The sequence below is a fragment of the Vanessa cardui genome, chromosome 17 (genome assembly GCF_905220365.1).
Source record: "Vanessa cardui chromosome 17, ilVanCard2.1, whole genome shotgun sequence".
NCBI lineage: Eukaryota > Metazoa > Arthropoda > Insecta > Lepidoptera > Nymphalidae > Vanessa > Vanessa cardui.
In genome coordinates, this window is record NC_061139.1 from 5,721,510 (window position 1) to 5,743,361 (window position 21,852).

General features: G+C 33.2%; 2 protein-coding genes across 2 annotated transcripts; one reads left to right on the forward strand and one right to left on the reverse strand.

The window, feature by feature from the left end:
• Positions 1-643: 643 nt before the first annotated feature.
• On the reverse strand, positions 644-2,364 carry LOC124536737 (transcription initiation factor TFIID subunit 11). The gene is made up of 5 exons (XM_047113319.1): positions 2,190-2,364; positions 2,010-2,114; positions 1,504-1,933; positions 1,200-1,384; positions 644-982 (listed from the first exon to the last, which is right to left on the reverse strand). Exons 1-5 carry the CDS (start codon positions 2,239-2,241, stop codon positions 849-851), a joined length of 906 nt encoding a protein of 301 aa, XP_046969275.1. The 5' UTR covers positions 2,242-2,364; the 3' UTR covers positions 644-848.
• A 1,810-nt stretch (positions 2,365-4,174) lies between these two features.
• Positions 4,175-19,898, forward strand: LOC124536720 (succinate dehydrogenase [ubiquinone] flavoprotein subunit, mitochondrial). Its single transcript, XM_047113289.1, has 14 exons — positions 4,175-4,190; positions 4,391-4,556; positions 4,889-5,150; positions 5,236-5,309; positions 5,587-5,762; positions 5,968-6,120; positions 8,344-8,501; positions 10,823-10,987; positions 11,683-11,882; positions 13,295-13,492; positions 16,692-16,836; positions 16,970-17,205; positions 17,654-17,815; positions 19,282-19,898. The coding sequence occupies exons 2-13, from the start codon at positions 4,509-4,511 to the stop codon at positions 17,807-17,809; spliced, it is 1,971 nt and encodes a 656-aa protein (XP_046969245.1). The 5' UTR covers positions 4,175-4,190; positions 4,391-4,508; the 3' UTR covers positions 17,810-17,815; positions 19,282-19,898.
• The last annotated feature ends 1,954 nt before the right edge of the window (positions 19,899-21,852 follow it).

Sequence of the window (21,852 nt, forward strand, 5' to 3'; positions counted from 1 at the left end):
TAATTACGCTATTAAAAAGATTTCATGTTGATATAAAACTACATGTGGTCCAAAGATGTTACACTACACTATTTTTTTGAACAAGTTATCATATAATATATGTTTAATTTTAAATTCAGTTGTCAGTTTAGCGCTTAGGTGTCAAAAGGTTCTAAGGGTTTACGATTTGATAAAGGAATGAATTTGAAAACTTACAAGTTTTTCTTTCTTTCACTGTACATTATCAAACATATAAAATTTTTCACTGTCAGATAACAGGTTAGGTATATATTTCTTAAACCTTATCTTAGACTACATGTGACAATGACTGTGACTACAGTGAACAACACATATTATTTAAAAAATATTTTAATAGTAAGATAGGGTAGAAGAAATGTTACCACTTTTTATGGGTTTAACATTCAATAATAAAGAGGTCATCATAGTATGAATATTATAAAAATACCAATTGAAAATAGGAAAGTTAATTGGGTCAATACTACGAAACAAAATATATTATATATAATATCCTTGCTTAAGACAAACAAATGATGATGAATGTGATTGAAGAAATAACAAAAAAAACTAGAGTATTGTTGAGTATGGACTTATTGCAAGAACTTATAAATTACAAAAATATTAATAAGCACCAAATGCATTAATAACAAAGATTAATCTCTATCAAACATTGTATTTTTTTCTGTAGTTATTATGAGAAATAATGTTTTTTAAGCAATAAGTTCTTGCAATAAGCTTACAATATATTATATATCCAACATATACTTATTAGTGTTAAAAACTCTTGAAAAAGAAACATTATATAATATTAAATTAGTATTTACATTTAGCCCTAAACCATAATGTCAGAGTTACAGTCTAAACATGCTCTTATAGGCTTTTCTCGTTGGCAAAGCTCCTCTTACTCGGAGTCTACGAAGAGCCTCTCGAAGATGTTTTGGCTGCAATGGACCAGGTTCACCTGATTTCTCCAATACCTCTAAAGCTGAAAAAGAATTCACAATTAGTTCTGTATGTATCTATATCTGTATCTGTATCTTTTTCATATCTCTAAATTTAAAAACCATAAATAACATTGATACAACTCACTTATTTATAAATGCTATATTTTCATATTTATAATTTTAAATAGTCATGATCATCTTGCTATTCTGAACAATTTCCATTAAAAATAAAAACAAATCTTAAGATCATTTGTATACCTTCTTCAACAACTTCTCCTACAAAAACTTTTGCTATTCCAGACATGGCTATAACTACATTCTGCCCCACTGAACATCCTGTGATAGTCTGCATCAATCTTTTCACTGCTGCCTTTGGAAATGCTGCTCGACGGTACATTTCATATCTATCTAACTGTTCTTCAGTAAAATTTGATACTAATACTCTGAAAAATAAATTAAAATAATATAAATAAATATCTATTAAATCATTGGATTAATAAAACACTTTACCATCCGTATAATTTCCACAAGGTCAATCTGCAGGAACAAGAAATATACTTACTGCATTTTTTCCCTTTCTTCTTCTTCTAACTCTTTTTTTGTTTTCTTTTCTCTTTCTCTTTCACTCATTTCTTCTGTAGTTTGATAATCTAGATTGTTGGAAGATTGACTTTGTTCAAAGTCATCCATATTTGGCATCACAAATTCTCTTTTTGAATCTACTTCATTGTACTTATCACTATCATTTTCTGATTGACTTTCATCTATGGCTTGCGAGGGGTCAAAAGAGTAGTCATTGATATAAGATTCATATTGATCACTTGCATCTAATAATGTGTCCCCTTGTGAATGTGTGTAGTCGGCACTTTCTGTGTAAACATTACCCAAACCCTCTATATCATCCTTGTGTATATCTTCAACATACTGTTCTGAGTCAACCTTTGTCTCATTAAGATTTTGTATACTTTCTCCATAGTTAACCAATGTTGTATCTAAAATAAAAACATACGTTTTATTTGTTTATCTTTTATACTACGGATAGATAAGTAGAATGAATAATTGACTTACATTCTGGCTCATCCTTCAGTAGTTTTTCCTCTATTTCCAAGGATATTTCTTGAGAGTCGTCTTCATTTGAGTCACTATGTTCTAATTCTTGAGCCAATTCTTCTTCTGAAATCAATAAGAATTGTTTAATATCTTAAGCATTTTAATTTGGTGAGGCTTTGCAAAAAACTTGCGACATACCTTTTATCCTTGCCGCTTCGGACAATTCATCACTGTTTGTATTATCAGCCATTTGCAACACATGCGTTATTTAGACTATTAATTAAACAAAAATTTTATAACGTAATGTAACGCGTTTTAAAGTTTTTATTTATAGCCACAGATTGACAGTATGAATACTGTCAAATGTCAAAACTGAATTAGTAAATAGTAATGTGTGTGTATTTATGTAGTATGATAATTGCGATTGAAAAATAAGAACGTCTGTCCATAGGCAATTATATCAAATAATGGAGATGTAAAATAAAAGAGAATTATGGAATCATAATGGTACAAGAAATATACACGTAGCAATTATTTTCTTTCTAGTAAATTAGAACGATTATAATATTTCAAACAATATAGTTTTTGTTTCATTTGTGTTTATATGTATTGTGTATATATAGCTCGACTGGAAAATAAACCAGTTGGTAGATGCAATAGTTACAAACTCCCAAACACATTGACATTGTACGACAATTGAATTATTAAGCATTACTTCGTCCCTATTATTATCTATGGGCAGTATTTTCCACTTACTCAACCGAACCACAAATGAATGGTCTATTAAACATTTGGTGAACTATATGTAATAATGTAAAATATAATAATGGTAAGATTTTTTTAAATGGTAGATCTAACATAAACTATTCAATTTTATTTTTATATTTGTATTTTATTAACGAGAAGTTCTAGTTCAATCGTGGAGAGAAGCGCCAATTTCAAATTTTCTTTTTTATTAAGTGACGCTATATGTATTAATTGCAAAGGTATTTGGAACTTAAAATAACTAATAATATATCCTGTTCTTGCTTTGTTTCTGTATATCATAGAAAGCATTTCTCTACATGGCCAATTTACGATCTAATGATATTCAAATAATGAACAAAAATTAATGTGGGGCTTACACATTTTTTTTGTGATAGGTGGCAAACGAGCAGGAGGCTCACCTCATGGAAAGTGACTACCAACGCCCATGGACATCTACAGCACCAGGGGGCTTGCAGGTGCGTTGCAAGCCTTTAAGAATGGAGTACGCACTTTTCTTGAAGGCTCCCATGTCGTATCGGTTCGGAAATACCGGCGGCGAAAGCGGGTTCCACAAAGTGGTTGTACGAGGCAAAAAATGTCTAAGAAATCGCGCTGTTGTGGATTTTCGGACATCAAGGTGGTGCGGGTGAAACTTGGAATTTTGACGAGATGTCCGAAAGTGAAATTCAGCAGCCGGGATTAATCCGAACAATTCCTCGGAACATTCCCCGTGAAAAATTCAGTAGAACACACACACAATCCTAGTGGTTTTTATTTTGCTTATTATGTTCATTATCTTGGTATTGGTCTACTTTGCTGTTCTAATGGCTATAACGCCGCAGATACCATGATCTTGGAATCAAACCATAAGTCAAAGTTGTTAGTCTTGCGCTTGAAGTTTTTTCCGTTGAGCCATATTTACCATCCCATTGGCCTATGAGAATTAGGAAATAGAAAGCTCACCTTTTCATGCGCACAATATTACGAACAATAATAATAATGTTTTGAATAATTGGCTAGTCTCTCTCGTGATTAGATGATTACTATCCATCAGTAGTTGAAGTCCTATGTCCAGCAATGTCCTGTGTCCTTTGTCCAACAATGCACCAGTAAAGACTAACTTATAAAAAGAAGATATAAAACCATGGCTTAATACAAAAAAAAATGTTATATAAATAAACAATACTGTAGTAAAAAACCATACTCAAACACAAAAGTAAAATAAAATGTGGATTTTAAGAAATCTCTAATAGCTTATCAAAATTAACACTGTTACAAAAAAAAAGTAGAAGTATCAAGATTGCTTAGTCACCGCAACAGTACCGTGGCGTAAACTCAAGAGCCCAATCGAATCGTCGTCGTGCGTAAATAGAAATACTTCAAGAAGTTTTTCTTTAGTTTAGAAGAACGGGATTTTGTGGTAGGTCTATCAAATATTTAAACTTTATTCAGGTACGTATAAGGAGATACTTTACAAATATGATTGTATAAAAATAGTGTAGTTTTGTTATTTTGTCAATCGATAAATTCTTAGATAATGTTGCTGTTTTTTTTTATAACGACAACAAGCTTTAATTGGTTTTAGTATTAAAGTTTTCAAGCTGTCACAGGCTATGGCATTAATTTATAATTTGAATTATAATTTTTGACAGCTTTCACCTCTCAGTTAGTCGTCAAAGAGATAAGGTGGTCGGGTGAATGTCGTTCGTGGAAATATTCTAAACTAAAAATAAAAAAAATTGTACTCCGGTGCGGACAGAGAGTTCCATCATGAGTGCATTAATGAAAGCAGCTATAAATCGAAGCCCTGCCTCACTGGTTAGTATAAAAAATATTATTGCGTATAATTAATTATTTGTTATGTAATCTAGCTACAAAAATGTTTTGTGGAGCAGCGTGCTTCCATTTCTATCGTTTTTTTAATAACCTTGTTATAAACCACTTAATGATTCTGTCCTCTTTATATTCTCTTAAAGATATCACTCATTAAAACAGTTATTTTTTGTAAATAACCAAGAAACTTATGTCTATAACAATAATTTATCGTATCTTGCTATTATTTTTATGGTTCTGTTATTTTGTACCTTCAAAAATATATAATTAGAAATTGTACGTAAATATTGACGCTAACCCGTAATTTCCGCTTTTAGGCTTCATATTTATATAGAAACCTCCATTTATCAGTGGGAGGGGCATCACCACTAAAAGATGCGTCTGTTAATTCGAATGCATCAAAGGCATACACAGTTATTGATCATCAACATGATGCATTAGTAATTGGGGCTGGTGGGGCAGGTTTAAGAGCTGCATTTGGTTTAGTCCAGGAAGGGTTTAAGACAGCTGTTGTTACCAAGCTATTTCCTACTAGATCTCACACAGTAGCTGCTCAAGGAGGAATTAATGCTGCCTTAGGTCAGTATTGGCATCATTATAATTCTAAACAATGTGGTCTCAATAAACAGACTTCAAAATATTCAAATCAAATAAATCTTTTTAGGTAACATGGAAGAAGACAGTTGGTTATGGCATATGTATGACACAGTTAAGGGTTCTGATTGGCTTGGTGACCAGGTTAGTAAAAGTTAATATTAATAAGGTGTTTAAAATATTGAAATATATGCAAATATTTAACATTACTAGCAAACTTAATAACTCTACAATAAGTAATTTGAATCATTGTAATTGTATTCCTTCATTGCATTTAAAAGTGAAGCTATAGAAATTATAATTACTTAACATCTTGATAGTTAAGCACTTTGGGGACAGCTCTTTTATACCAACCAACAACAACAAAAATCAACTCTTAAGCTGCTTTAAATGACCAATATTATTATGTGAAATTTTCTAGGATGCCATCCACTATATGACAAAAGAAGCACCACATGCTGTAATTGAGCTTGATAACTATGGTATGCCTTTCTCTCGAACACCTGAAGGAAAGATTTATCAAAGAGCTTTTGGAGGTCAATCTCTTAAATTTGGCAAGGGTGGACAGGCACATAGGTGCTGTGCTGTTGCTGACAGGTAAATATAAATTCTGACAAAACTAATGCATTCAAAATAATGTACAAAATGCATGTAAATTATTTTACCAATTCAGTAGATTAAAAATTATGATATGTAAATAATATGAAATTATAAATCTGTGTTGATATTCTAAATCTTTTTTTTAAAATATTTTTGTTTAAGTTAATATTTAAATTAAAAAGTTTTTAAAAAATTGCAACAGAACTGGCCATTCCCTTCTTCACACACTCTATGGCCAATCCTTACGATACGACTGCGAATACTTCATTGAATACTTTGCATTGGATCTGCTCATGGAAGACGGTGTCTGCAAAGGATGCATTGCCATCAACCTCGAAGATGGAACTTTACACAGGTAACAAATACAAAAAAAAAATTCCAAATTTAATATTTATTAAAAACATTAATAGTTTACGTTAAAATTTGTAAAATTTACACTGACATTGTAATCCATAATATTTAAGTTATAATAATTTTTATATCAAATATTGATTTAGCTGCACAAAAGTTTATAATGAAAAAGATAAATTCTAGTAAAAGTAAAATATGTCATAATTTGTTGTATAAACAAACTGTGAATGGATGATAAAATTATAGATATAATATGTATTTATCACATAGCTTCAGCGACTTCAGAATTTTTTTATATAATAAATGCTTACTACAGGTTCTCAAATAACATAAGATTGAATTGCATTTTAAATAATCTAGTCTTATTGCGTTAGCCCGATAAAAAAGATAAAAATTACAATCTTCATAATAAAATATTTCATTTTAATAATTAATAATTTAGTGATTAAAAAAATATAAATGACACACCTGTATAAATGTTAAAAATTTTAGGGAACAAGCAATGCATTGAATACAATCTTTGACAGTATAATTAAATAACAAAGTATTTACTTGTTACCGTCGGGATCAACTACACATAATGCAACTTGCCAGTGCATTGTAGAGAAATAAATAATTAGAGTTTCAGAAATTCATTCCACATTATCGCCTTGGTCCAGTGGTTAACAAGTAAAAACCAGTTTCTGTAACTATCAATTTTTTGTAGCACCTTGTTGGCTGTGTGTCATTTTCATTGCTCTGGTCGGAAAAGCGCGTAAAAACGAATATTTTGCTTCCGACCTCAAAAGTACATATTTTAATGATTCATCTAAATAAATAAAATAATTACAGTTCTCATTAAAATGACATTGGTTAATGACCAAAAGTGGAAATTTAGTGGTACGCAATGATATCAATTCTTAAACCTTTTGATTATAGCTATTGAAATATTTCTTTGAAACTATTAAAAAGTTAATATAAAAAGAAATTATTTCCATTCAATTAAATATTAAGATAATGGTTGCATTTATATTGCTAACCATAAATGTATGAGCTACTTTGGGTTAGTAGTTGGCACAAAGATTAAACTGTATGACTTATAAAAAAAATATATATGTATACATATACTGCTGATATGGTATTGATTGGATTCCTACCACCATGCCGGTAGTCTAGAAGTTTATTGTTCGTTAGATAGATCGGTCGATCAGTTCTTACTTCAAATAATGAAGTCATTGTTTCTTTACAAAGCATTATTATAAACTGTCCCTCGGCCTCTGGTCAATAAACACAAGATAATTCTTATATAGGATATATCTTTTATTTATGTAGTATAAAACAAAGGTGCTTACCGCTATTTGTCTCTATGTGTGCTTAGATCTTTAAAATTACGTAACGGATTTTAATGCGGTTTTTTTTATCAGATATAGCGATTTGAGAGGATTGTTTTTGTATAAAATACATGGACAATATACATAGTAAAGAAACGCTGATAATTTTAAAGTTCCTTATGTGATGTCGTAAATGAACAAAATCTGAAGTACATTTAGTATCAGCCAATGATATTCTAATAAACAGATATGTTATACCCATACTAAACAACAGAAAAAAGTGTGCCGCGTCGGGGACCGTTTATTTTACATTTCGTTACAGGTAAAAAGGATAGCTTGATAAAAAACAATAAGTAAAAGGGATAACTAGATGTTTTAATCAAGCATAATTTTGATGAAAACGACTAAAGGCAAACGTCCCAATTAGGACGTTTTCTAGTCTTCACTTTTTGCGCGTTAATGACATATCTGTTTACTAGAACATCATTGGTATCAGCATTGCACCCGTGCGAAGCCGGGACGGGCCACTAGTTTATTATAATCTATGAAATCCAAGCGGGCACGGACAATAGTGAGTAAAAGTGTGAAGTGTGACAGCCTGTACATTTCCCACTACTGAGATAAGGCCTCCTCTTCCATTTAGAAGAGGGTTTGGAACATATTCCACCGCGCTGTTCCAATGCGGGTTGGTGGAATGCACATGTGGCAGAATTTCGATGAAATTAGACACATGCAGGTTTCCTCACGATGTTTTCCTCCACCGAGCACGAGATGAATTATAAACACAAATTGAGCACATATATATAGTGGTGCTTGCCTGGGTTTGAACCTGCGATTATCGGTTAAGATGCACGCGTTCTAACCACTGGGCCATCTCAGCCAATAGCAGCAAGTTTAATCGGCTCGTGTGATTCGAGGTTCCAAGCGAAGAACACGATCCTGGCGACGGGCGGCACGGGGCGCGCGTACTTCAGTTGCACGTCGGCGCACACGTGCACGGGCGACGGCACGGCCATGGCGGCGCGCGCGCGTCTGCAAAACGAGGATATGGAGTTCGTGCAGTTCCATCCCACCGGTGAGTAGCGCGCCATTGCTTGGCGGACGAGCAATTGGGTAGATTGCTTATACCTCAATGGATTTTAATAATAATAATTAAGTTACTCAAGGAAGCACCACTGACGCGCACGTTACGTACTCTCAATGCGATAGCAGACAGAGTCGATTTGTTTTGCTGCAGTATGAGTGAACTCACAATAGTTGCTGCTTGCTGCTTTAATGTCATTCAAATTTCTACCTCATCTAGTCGACGCGAGTTCTTTTTAGCACACTCAGCCAAATCGATGTTGTTGTAGAGCGTTTTTGGGATAAGATAAACTCATTGCATTGAAACGGTTTTTATTTTTATATTTTTTTATTGTATAGCTTGTCGGACGAGCATATGGGCCACCTGATAGTAAGTGCTCACCATCACCCATAGACAATGACGCTGTAAGATATATTAACTATTCCTTACATCGTCAATGTGCCACCAACCTTGGGAACTAAGATGTTATGTCCCTTGCGCCTGTAGTTACACTGGCTCACTCACCCTTCAAACCGGAACACAACAATACTGAGTACTGTTATTTGGCGGTAGAATAACTGGTAAGTGGGTGGGGGCTTGACGGGCTTGCACAGAGCCCTACCACCAAATAAAGTCTGCAACTTGCCGCATAAACACATTACGTACAGTCGGGGTAAGAAAAGGTTCGTCACCTTAAGATCTATTTTCGTGTGCTAGTATGAGCGATAATCTGCTTTACCGATCGAGAATGACATATTGCGTTTTAATGATTTGATGTTTAGATTCAAAAGGTACTAAGAGTTTAAGACTTGATAAAGGAATAAATTTGAAAACCGACGAAGGTTTTCTTACTCTGACTGTACATTATAAATTGTGTTTTTTTTTTTATATACACAGAATAAGTTTGAAGTTGTCTATATTGGTTTGACATTAATACCATGTGTAAATAATCGTAAATGAATGTTAATTTTTTTTTTACACTTATTCGTGTACAAAAGACGGATTTTCGAAGAAAATTTCGCGGACAGAATTTGGATACTATTACACCTAAGATTACAAAAGTATGATACAACAATTATCTTATCTCATACTTAAATCAGAAGTAACTCTAGAATGTACCAATGTGGCATGATTATGAAATTTCATCTTCGACGGTGGGGATGACAAACAATCGATTGTCAAAATTAGACATTCAACTATGTGTTTAATATTGTTAAAAATTTGCTGAGTAGTTAAAAATACGCTTTCTATTGATTAATTTCAAGTGGTTATGAATGCAAGGTTAACTGAATTGTTTATGCGAGTAATCAATACACTACCAGTTTTACGCCAGCCTGGACGGCGGCGGTAACGCTTAACGATGATCTCTTATAATAAAACAGTGGTAAAATTTAAAATTGCATTCTTCTTTCCATATATGAACAGATTTAATCGATTGAAACTTATCTGCCTTTAATCTGAAATGTAATATAAGTAACTCTTAACATCTAGTGATTAGGCAAATAGTTAAAATTCCTACCAAACATACAGGAAGGCATATTTTTTTTTCATACAAACTTATTTTGCATAATTTAAAGTATATTAATAAAGTTTTACACTTACAGTAAAAAAGTAGTTAGTTACGTAAAATTATTAATTACGTTAAAGTAATTAAAAATAACGAATCATTTTAGTTTCTCGATACAGCCATTTACTTCGTCTGCGAGTATTATCGAATTTTTTGTCCGTTTTATAATTTACAAACTTGTTTTGTATAGAAACAAGTTTTTTGCATGTTTTTATAACATTTAATTCGCGCAACTCGTTCGTTAACTGCATACTGACGGTGCATTGAATTTGTGTGCATTTTTTGTTATTAATTTATCTAGGAATGTATCCCACATTGCACTTTATTCATTTATATATAATCTAGGCGCTTACTCTGACTGAACTATAGCGGATAGATAATTGTTATTATATGTATAGATTAATCGGTAAATACACCTTATTTATTTGTAACACAGGTTTAATATTATTAAAGCAATAATTAAGTAGTAATAAAGCAGGTAGACATATCGCTTTGTTCAGTACTGATTATATAAAATCATTATATATCAAGAGCAAACATCACTTTTTTTCTGTGCAAATCGAATCTCTAACTGTTCCTATCTTTACTCATAAAATGTAATATTCAATTTTTTATGTCATTGGATTACACTTAAGATATGTTCCAGAAAGGTGTCCACTAAGATTCCTACTTAAAATAATTTGAAAAGACACACTTATATAGATCAGAATATAATAAGTGTTAGTTGTAGAATATAATCATTTCAATGTACCGATTTATTTCACAGGTATTTACGGCGCTGGATGTCTAATGACGGAAGGTTGTCGTGGAGAAGGGGGCTTCTTGGTGAACGCAAAAGGAGAACGTTTCATGGAAAGATATGCACCAGTAGCAAAGGATCTCGCCAGTCGAGACGTTGTATCCAGAGCCATGACCGTTGAGATTATGGAAGGTGATGTATAGAAATTGATCTTCGTATTATAACGTCTTGGTACATCTGCTCAATTATGAGCTATGGGCAAAAAACGAAGTAACAATGTAAAATGTATGTAACTTATCGATAATAAGACCATAAAATTATTTCGAAAACTAATCAAGATGTCAAAAAATGGCAAATATATGACGATAGATATATTTTTTTCTTATTAATATTCGATCGAAAGTTGGAAGTTGGAAATCGATCAGATATCAGTTAACGGCATTTTAGTTTCCACGGCAGAATATTAAATTACATTTTTTTGACAAACAAAGATACCTTGGTCCGGTGTTGTTTCATGAGTTGTAGTGTGGTGCATTGTATCGAAAGGTCTATTTATTCTGGTTAACTGAAACCTTAAAAATAGATAATATAAAAAAAAAAAAATAATATGAGACAACATCACTTACATTACTCTGATCCCAATGTAAGTAGCTGAAGCACTTGTGTTATGGAAATCAGAAGTAACGACGGTACCACAAACACCCAGACCCAAGACAACATAGAAAACTAATGGTAATCTACATCGACTCGGCCAGGAATCGAACCCGGGACCTCAGAGTGGCGCACCCATGAAAACCGGTGTACACACCACTCGACCATGGAGGTCGTCAAATATGAAAAAAATAATACTACTGAACTTAATGTGAATTAATTTTTTTTCTTTTCAGGTCGTGGTTGCGGTCCAGAGAAAGACCATGTCCACCTCCAGCTTCACCACTTGCCCCCAGAACAACTGAAGCAACGTCTGCCTGGAATATCGGAAACAGCTATGATCTTTGCCGGCGTCGACGTCACCAAGGAACCAATACCTGTATTGCCCACGGTGCACTACAACATGGGAGGAACACCCACCAACTTCAGAGGAGAGGTAAGATTAGTTAATATACCATATAAAATACATCCTAATAGATCAATATCAAATTAAAGTTACCTTATCTAGTTACATGCAAGAAACTCACAAGTACCTCTTTTACTATAATTAAATGAAATAGCTAATTAAATACACATTGTGTGATACAATTCCCCACGGTCTTCTAAAAAGAACGATCACTATGGTGTATCATGCCAATAGTGTCGTAAGTGTTGTGATTTACCCTAACAAATCAAATGGTTAAGAAATATTAATAACGCCAGATTATTTTTCCGTGTTATTTAGCTACATTAGACCTTTAACGGGTAATTTATGTGGCCCGATCCAGCTTCACACTGGTGGACATAGCATTTTTTTACCTTTTATGTATACATTTTTCTTGCTATTTTCCGACAAGTTTAACAAATATTCTATTTCAACTTATTTACAAAAATACCGAATAAATTTATATATTTATAAAAATACGAATTCCTCTATCCACTAGTGAAAACTACATGAAAATCCGTTCAGTAGTTTTGGAGTTTAACGTGAACATACAGACAGACAGACGCGGCCGGGGCTTTATTTTATAATATGTAATGTATGAGGTTTTATGTCGTGTCGCTGTTAATTGATGCAGATAGGTGTTTTGGAAGTGGTTTTTTTTTTATGGTATAGGTTGGCGGACGAGCATATGGGCCACCTGATGGTAAGTGGTCACCATCGCCCATAGACATTGACGCTGTAAGAAATATTAAGTATTCCTTAAATCGTCAATGCGCCACCAACCTTGGAAACTAAGATGTTATGTCCCTTGTGCCTGTAGTTACACTGGCTCACTCACCCTTCAGACCGGAACACAACAATACCGAGTACTGTTATTTGGCGGTAGAATAACTGATGAGTGGGTGCTACCTACCCAGACGGGCTTGCACAAAGCCCTACCACCACCCAAGTTACACTACACTGGTATACTCACAGGTGCGTAGTGTCGGTATGTGTTGAATGGTCGTGCTGTCAATTGATTTAGGTAGATGTTTTTGAAGGGTTGAGCTGAGATGGCCCAGTGGTTAGAACGCGTGCATCTTAACCGATGATCGTGAGTTCAAATCCAGGCAAGCACCGCTATATATATGTGCTTAATTTGTGTTTATAATTCATCTCGTGCTCGGCGGTGAAGGAAAACATCGTGAGGAAACCTGCATGTGTCTAATTTCATCGAAATTCTGCCACATGTGCATTCCACCAACCCGCATTGGAACAGCGTGGTGGAATATGTTTCAAACCCTCTCCTTAACGGAAGAGGAGGCCTTTCTCAGCAGTGGGAAATTTACGGGCTGCTACTTACTTTTACTTACTTACTTACTTTTTGAAGGGTACACTCACAGGCGCGTAGTGTTGGTATTGAATGGTCGTGTTGGTGTTGGTAGGTGATCACGCACCAGGGCGGTTCGGACCGCGTGGTGCCGGGTCTGCTGGCGGCGGGCGAGGCGTCGTGCGCGTCCGTTCACGGCGCCAACCGCCTTGGCGCCAACTCGCTCCTCGACATCGTCGTGTTCGGCCGCGCCTGCGCCATCACCGTGGCCGACACCAGCCGCCCCGGCGACAAGCAGGCGCCGCTTAAGGACGTACGTATGCGAAGCTTACACCTGTCTCACTTTATGTCACAGTTCTAAATATCATTACCCCATCGCGATATGACGATATTATATCTGGTAGGTCACCACTATTATTCTCGTATTGTTTTTGATAGATATACTGTAGGGTTTTATTGGCTGACACCGGCTCCAAATATACCAATAACTATAACTACATTATATAATCGTAAAACTACATTAAGTAGTCTAATATTTTTCATTTCATTTAACTTAGGAAGACTCTAAAAAATATGTTGAATACGCAATTATTTTATTACTTTTTTGTGCATATTCATTTGTTTTAAAATAGTGTTTTGTTTGAAGTCGGTTTTTCTTTTTGTTAAAATTTTTATAAATCATATGCTCAAGTGGTCTCATTACCCAAACACAGAAGACTTTGCTGTATAGGAACACAGTGTAAGTTCTACTGTAATACTGAAATGGCCAATTTAGTTGGAGATGAGTACTAATCAAATTAGATTCCTTTATTCACTAGAAGAGCTTTTTACTCCTAACTCGTGGTTGGAATAAACACAATCCCTATGGTTTATCATACTGCAATAGGGAAGATGCGATATTTCTATTTTATTGTTTATTTTAAAGAATTCCATATTGGACAGACCACAAGTATATTAAAAATTTAAAACACTGTAATTTACTGCAAAAATTCGGTTTCAAAGGGTCAATTTAAATTTTCGCGCGAAAACGGATCTATATTTCGTAAGACGTCATTGCTGTCTATCACTAGTATTTTTTTTTCGATCTTTTATATACTTATGTTGTAAAAATTAAAATCGGACTATCGATACTCCGAAAAAAAGTTTTGTTGACTTATTTGTGCCAATGTGTTCATCTACTTTGACAAACTTTTCAAATAAATGGTTTTTGACTAGACATTCTGACACAAAACTGAGATCAAAGTGGTTTCAAGCTGAAAAGAGGAATCTGGAATCCGCTTTGACAAACCCAACTTCCGTTTTAATTTGAAAAACGCAATTAAATTTCGTTTCAATGTTCACTTTTTACACCTACAACCTCAAATAAGTAGACATAAGCGGAGTGACGTCATTGAATGCTAATTAGTATTTTTGAAATACGTTCCGTTTCACGTTACTTTAATTCGTAATTGTTACAAAACAAAATTATATAAAATATAAATCTTGCAGTGGCCCTTTTTATATATATTTTTAATATTTTAATATTATATTCGCTTGTTTCCTATTGGATAGGGTCTCAATGTAGGTTCGGAAAATAACGAACTATTTCTTTAGTTCTCCGCGGGTTCCTATCAATTTTCTCCTATAAAGCTGTTGGCCTCCTCGATTTCTAAAACATTCCATGCCAGATTAGTGGAAGTGTGTATTTTCTACTGTTACGAAATTGTATATGTGTTTTTTTAATTAGTATTTATTAAGGTCTAAATTTTAATACCATAACTATATAATTTCTTCAGCGATTTGCCTTGCACCAACAAAATGAATTAATTAACAGCTATATTTGATATTATATTACCCTAGCTTTATGCAGGTGAAAATTATTATACATATATATTATAAAAAAATAATCCTGGAACCTGATCTCACCACAAACACATACCTAAAAGTCATGAAGATAAACTAAAAATAGACATACACATACAGCATATAAATAAATATAGTGTTTATTATGTTAGATTACAACCAAAATTTATAACTTTCACATTTCCGACCCGACTGATCAACTTTAAGCCGAAACTATAATCGAAACACTCAATAACCTAAAAAGACTAGATAATTAGGTAGATTGCTTATACCTCAATGGATTTTACAAAAATGTTGATGATGCCAAAATGCCGACCGAAGCCTAATCTCATTCAAATTTCTACCTCATCCAGTCGACGCAAGTTCTTTTTAGCACACCAAGCCAAATCGATGTTATAGTAGAGCGTTTTTGGGATAAGATAAACCTATTGCACTGAAAACATTTTTATATATTAATCAAAATATTGTTCATTCAAGTTGGCTGATCAAACATATTTGGGCTCGATTGTGAATCGACATGTTAATCTGTTAAATAAGTAGCAATTACAGAAAATAGTGCGATAAAAATAGTATCTATACAATCTCCTAAATAACCTTTAATTAAAATATGCGTACTAACTTAATTCTTTGCTACATAAATTAATGCAAATAAAGTCAAGGATATAAGAGATTGTTTTTTTAAGATTTCTCTACGTCAGTGGATAAATCTTCACAAATAAAACGTAACAATATCTGATTGGACTTTCTCTCATCTTATTTGACCTACAAATGGTATTGAATGTATAACTTTTGTAGATAACATTTTGTTTATGCAAAATTAGATTATTGGACCCAACTAGAACTTTAAAATTGTTATTCTCATAATAAATCTTAAACGTTAAAAACTTTAAAAGAAACAATTCGATTTACAAAAAAGTTTACCTAAAAAATGACTCTAAAAATAATTGTAAAATAACTACTTAAATATTAATATAAGAAAAAAGTTTGGAAGGACTGGCTGTATATGGATATTCCTTCGTTTAAATTATTCATACAAAAAATTAATAATCCAAATTATGAGTATGCGTAAACTTATATTTTTTTTTCAATATTTTAGGCAGAATAACAGTAATTCATATGTTAAAAAAATATATACATTAAAAATGTTAGCGAATTTTTTTATTATTATTAATTTTATGATGTCACGCTCGTATTGGCGCGTGTAGACTCGTGTATTGACCGGCATGTTAAAAGTTATCTCAAAGTTTACATGCATTATGAGCCTAATTACCTCGTCTCTTGGAAACAACAAAGTATGTAGGTACCGCAATTACGCACCACGCATATACTCTGACCTATGACGTGAAACAAATGTTTATTATCATATTTTTTTAAATTAAATTATGCATTCATATTAAAAAAAAGTCACTTAAATTACCGTGGCAATATTTTATCATTTGGTAGCTTTAGTTGCATAAATATATATATACCCATAAGTGTCATAAATATTAAATAATAGTTACACTATTATCAATAGTAATATTAATAAATTAGAATTTGTTACATTTACAAAAAAAACTTTATCTTATTTTGCTTTACGTTATGATATATCTCTATGTTATAGTATGTATATATGTATAATATATATAATAAGAACAATTAAGACTAAATCATAACAAATATTTGTACAGACCACTGGACAAGAAAGTATCGCAAACTTGGACAGCCTCCGATACGCAAACGGAAGCATTTCAACGGCGGACTTGCGCTTGCGCATGCAAAAGTGCATGCAGAAGAACGCTGCAGTGTTCAGACAGAAAAGCACTCTACAGGAAGGTAAAAGGCCTATTTTTTATATACTAATGTATGTTTACATTCATATATTTTTTGTATAGTATTATATGAAGTTATATTTTTCTAAATTTAAAATTATTAAAAACTTATTGATATCTATCTTTACTGTGAACAGGTCAGCAACAAATCCACGAAATTTACAAACAGATGAAGGACGTGAAAGTATCGGATCGGTCACTGATCTGGAACAGCGACCTGGTGGAAACTCTGGAGCTGCAAAACCTCCTCATCAACGCCGTGCAGATAGTCGAAGGAGCGCTGGCGAGGGAGGAGTCCCGTGGAGCGCATGCTCGCGAGGACTTCAAGACTCGCAGAGATGAATACGACTATTCCAAGCCTTTGGAGGGACAGGTTATTGTTGTTATTATACGAGGACGCCATTTAAATTGTAATATTAAATTTTGTAGAAGAAACAAGTTATTTAGCGCAAGCAGAATCGTTTTCGGCCTATCGATATAACTTAGCGTCTTAGTCTTAGCTTGTATAAGTCTTTTTAATGGTCATGAATATTATTATTATATTAAACCTTACTAAATAATTATGTTATGTGTACTGTTCTGTTCCTTCCGAATATATATAGATGTGATATATATTTTGCAATACGTCATATTGCTTACAATCTGTGTTACATTGTCTTGATAATTTAAAAGAAAAAGTAGGGAAATTAACATCGAGATATATTTCTGATCATAATCAGAAAAAAACCTTGTGCGTTTTGATTTGTATATTATTATTAAATAACCAAAAATATACGTTAAATTTAAAAATGTAATAGTATATAAACGAACGTTAATTTCAGACGAAGCTGAGTTTCGAGCAACACTGGAGGAAGCACACTCTCGCGGAGACGGACCCCGAGAGCGGCGAGACCAAGCTGAGCTACCGGCCGGTCATCGACCACACATTGGACCAGGCCGAGTGCAAGACCGTTCCGCCCGTCATACGCACGTACTAGGCGCAGGTGAGGGTCATGCAATTTATTATTATTTATTTATTTAAATAAAACTAATTATAACGGATGAATCGCGTATATTAATTATTTTTAAACATCCCGACGTTTCGAGCACTTTGCAGTGTTCGTGGTCACGGGTAGACGGGTAGACTGTGTAATAATCGCGAAAATTTAAGACAACATTATTATTTATTTAATCAGAACATCAGTGGCGTAGCATAGGCAGAGTCGGATTTAAAGGAGGCCCCGGGGCCACAAAGCAGTGAGGGCCCTAGACAAACAGAAGCGTGAACACCGTAATAGTTATATTATTATGAATTAATTTTTTTTTTTATGTTCAATCAGTAAGCTATGAATTGTTTCGTATTTGTATCGGTAACTTTTAAAATATTAAATAGTAACATTATTATAATTTGACTATATCTCAGTATTTGTTAACTTGCTGAAAACTGTGGCCCCCTCTAATGTGGAGGCCCCAGGGCAGTTGCCCCGGTTGCCCTCCCCTAAATACGGCCCTGAGCATAGGCCACTAAAATTGCCGCCCTCTTATTTTTGTAAGCCGTTATAAAAAAAATTGGGCATGGTAAAAAGAGTACTTTTATTAGTTTTATTGAATGATTTATTTTATGGTTTCCTAAATAATAGTTATTGAGAAACCTTGCGCTTGCATCACCCATGCATAGAACCTGCTTAGGTACCTCGGTATTTGGTAACAAAAAAAAATGACCAAAAAAATACACTTAAAGAAATTAACTTTTTTTATTTTAATTTTTTTTCTAACTGCCACCTCCGCAGCGCCGCCCCCGGCAAAGTGCTGCCACCCCCCCCTTCCTACGCCACTCAGAACATTGAAAACAATGCTTATAATATATGTATAGTTAGTTATTATACGACACAAATAGCTTACTACAGCTAAAAGAATAATAATTTATACTAAGTTACCCTGCCTTGATTCGCATGGTACGCAATAAATAGGCCGGACAGGCCAACTTTCGCCGACGGCTTTTCGAAACAATATGAAGGGAATCTTAAAGAAAAGAGTAAATACCTTACAGGTCTGCGATGTACACGACAAAATATATATATTTCTAGTTAAGCATCAAGTGGATTTATTGAAACACAAAAAAAAATTTAAATCACATACTAATCACATAATCACATATTTTTCTATGTAAACTACTAAATATATTGTCATAATATATGTACGGGTGATGTGATGGTTATTGTGGGAATTACAATTTCAAAATATAAAATAACATAAATCTAATAAGGTTCATATACCACTTATCAATGGTATATGATATATTTATTTTAAGTACAACCTTACCAACAAATGAAGTTAAAGTTCTTAGGCCGCAAATATTTCTATAAAAAAAAAATAAGACTTGTCAATATGTTACATATCGTTTTATGTTTAGGTACTAATTTATTATTAAGAATAAACTAACATGCTAAACAATATGATTTATTTTTAGGTAATCTCCGAATGGGTGCTGACTGAACTAGGCAGTATTTTTCGACGCATCTCGGCACAAATAGTGTTCATGCCATTATTTATTTAACTTTATTTATTGTAGTGTAGCATTTAAGCATAGTAACAACTTTAAGTAAAACAATAACTCTCAATACCTCTGAACAGTTCTTAAATCTCTTACGTCTATAATATTCTATTATTGTATGTATATACGTATTAACTTGCCAGATGCATTGTAAATTTAAAATTACAATAATCAATGAACATTATAATTTCTAATAAACTTGGTTTAGAAATGTAAATATTTTTTATTGAGCAGCATTTTTTAATCATATAGTTAATAATAAATGGTTAGGGTCAGCAGCACCGAGGTACTTAAGTAAGAATAATGCTATGCTATATACGAGTACCTTTTGACTATAATAATAATTTGTTAGTCCTACCTCAACATAACAAAATTCATATTATAGCCACTGACTCAGTTTGAACGTTGAAATTGTTCTTGTTTCGAAAAATTATGATCAGTGCGCAGTATTATAAAGAAATTATTATTTATCATAATGTACAATTTTGGTAAGATGTTAAGCGCCGATATAGAATAAATATATAATTATGTGATTATTTGTTTTATTTTGTACCTTGTACGATACAGTGACAATAGTAAAAAACTTAATTGTTTAAGCAACATTAAAAATGCATTTAAAACTTTGTTTTCTATTCTTGATGCACGGAAGTGAAAATTTTTTGAGCTGTTTTGTGTTTGTGATCAATGGTAAGACTTTTCTCATTTTTAAAATAACGCAAAATATAATATACTACTATTTATTTACGTAACAATATATAAAATAAAAGATTTATTTTTTATTTTAATGATGCAACTAATGGTTCCTAAGATCAGTATAAAGTTCATATCATGTGGATCCGAAGGTCTGACGCATTCATCGTTTGCGTCAAACGAGATTAGCTTGTGTGGAAATTTGTTAAACCAATATAACTTACGTCACAGTTTCATATGAAATAAACGTTGCCCAACAGTAAATTTAACTTTAGCCAGATTAAGAAATTTGAAGGCAACAAAGGAGTGTAGGCCCTTATCGAATCTAACAAAAATGAATGTTAGAATATACTTGGTGGTAGGGCTTTGTGCAAGCCCATCTGGGTAGGTACCACCCACTCGTCAGATACTCTATGGCTAAACAACAGTACGCAGTATTGTTGTATTCCTGTTTAAAGGGTAAGTGAGCCAGTGTAACTACAGGCACAAGGGACATAGCATCTTAGTTCCCAAGGTTGGTGGCTCATTGACGATTTAAGGAATAGTTAATATTTCTTACAGCGTCATTGTCTATGGGTGATGGTGACCACTTACCATGAGGTGGACTATATGCCTATATATATGACTATATATCCGCCAACCTATTCCATAAAAAAAGAAGATAAGGAAGACTCTCGTGGAGACCCCGCGATGATCGCGCCCGATACCATCCTCTAAATTTGGCACTGAAATACTCGAACATTAATGAAAACTATAATAATAGAAATGAGTTTATTTCATACAAATATAATGTATAATCTTACTTTTACCACAAATAATTCTATTCTAGAGGGTGGGGACAGAGCCGGATTAGCCAAAAGGCATTGCAAATATTTACCATCAACAATTCGGTCAAAAATGAATTTAAATCCCTTATTTTACAAAGTTTGCCCTGCTTAGGTGCGCCTAGGTTAATATAATTGTTAAAAAATTATGGAAGGTTAAAATTATGTAAGGTACGCATTATGGCAAATCTGCGTGATATAGTAAAGATACGTAATCATATATAATCATCTGAAATTATGTAGAAAATATATAATTTAGGAATGGATAGAGGATCCCCATTACGACGCACATTGCCTAAAGGCCCCGAGATCGTTAATACGGCCCTGGATGGGGGCAAAGTAACGAACATCCTACATGTAGGTATGTTCGTACGAACGTACTTATATGGATATGGACGAGCTGAAGACCATATTATATTGGATACATTCAAACAAAATTGAACAAACTTAGGTAAGTAAAAATACAATTAAAGATCACTGACTAACGACGAAACCGTTTAATTTAGAAATTGTCATGTTTTTATAACAGGTCTATATTAAAAGCGTTATTAAATTTAGCAAAAAAAAATTTTTTTTTATGGGTAAGCGTAATTTATATGAAATTGATGGTTGATAAATTGTTTTGATCGGTACATTTTTCTTAATCTAATAAACTTAAAAATACACTCGATACGCCTATCTTGACTTTGTTAATTATTTGTTTACGATACATGTGCTGTAAAAAATCGAATACATATCCAGATTCTGAACAATAACAATGATAAATGTGAACCAAGAACATCATTTAAATGTCTACTTTTATCAGTATTTGTTGTCAGTGTAATAATTTAAATGGAATTAAATGACCAATCGGCAGTTACGGAAGTAAAGTTCTAAAAGAATATAATAATTCATACCAGATTATTAACAGACTGAAAAAGTAGATTAGGACAAAACATTTTACGATATAAAGTAGTTTCTTAAATTTAGTCTT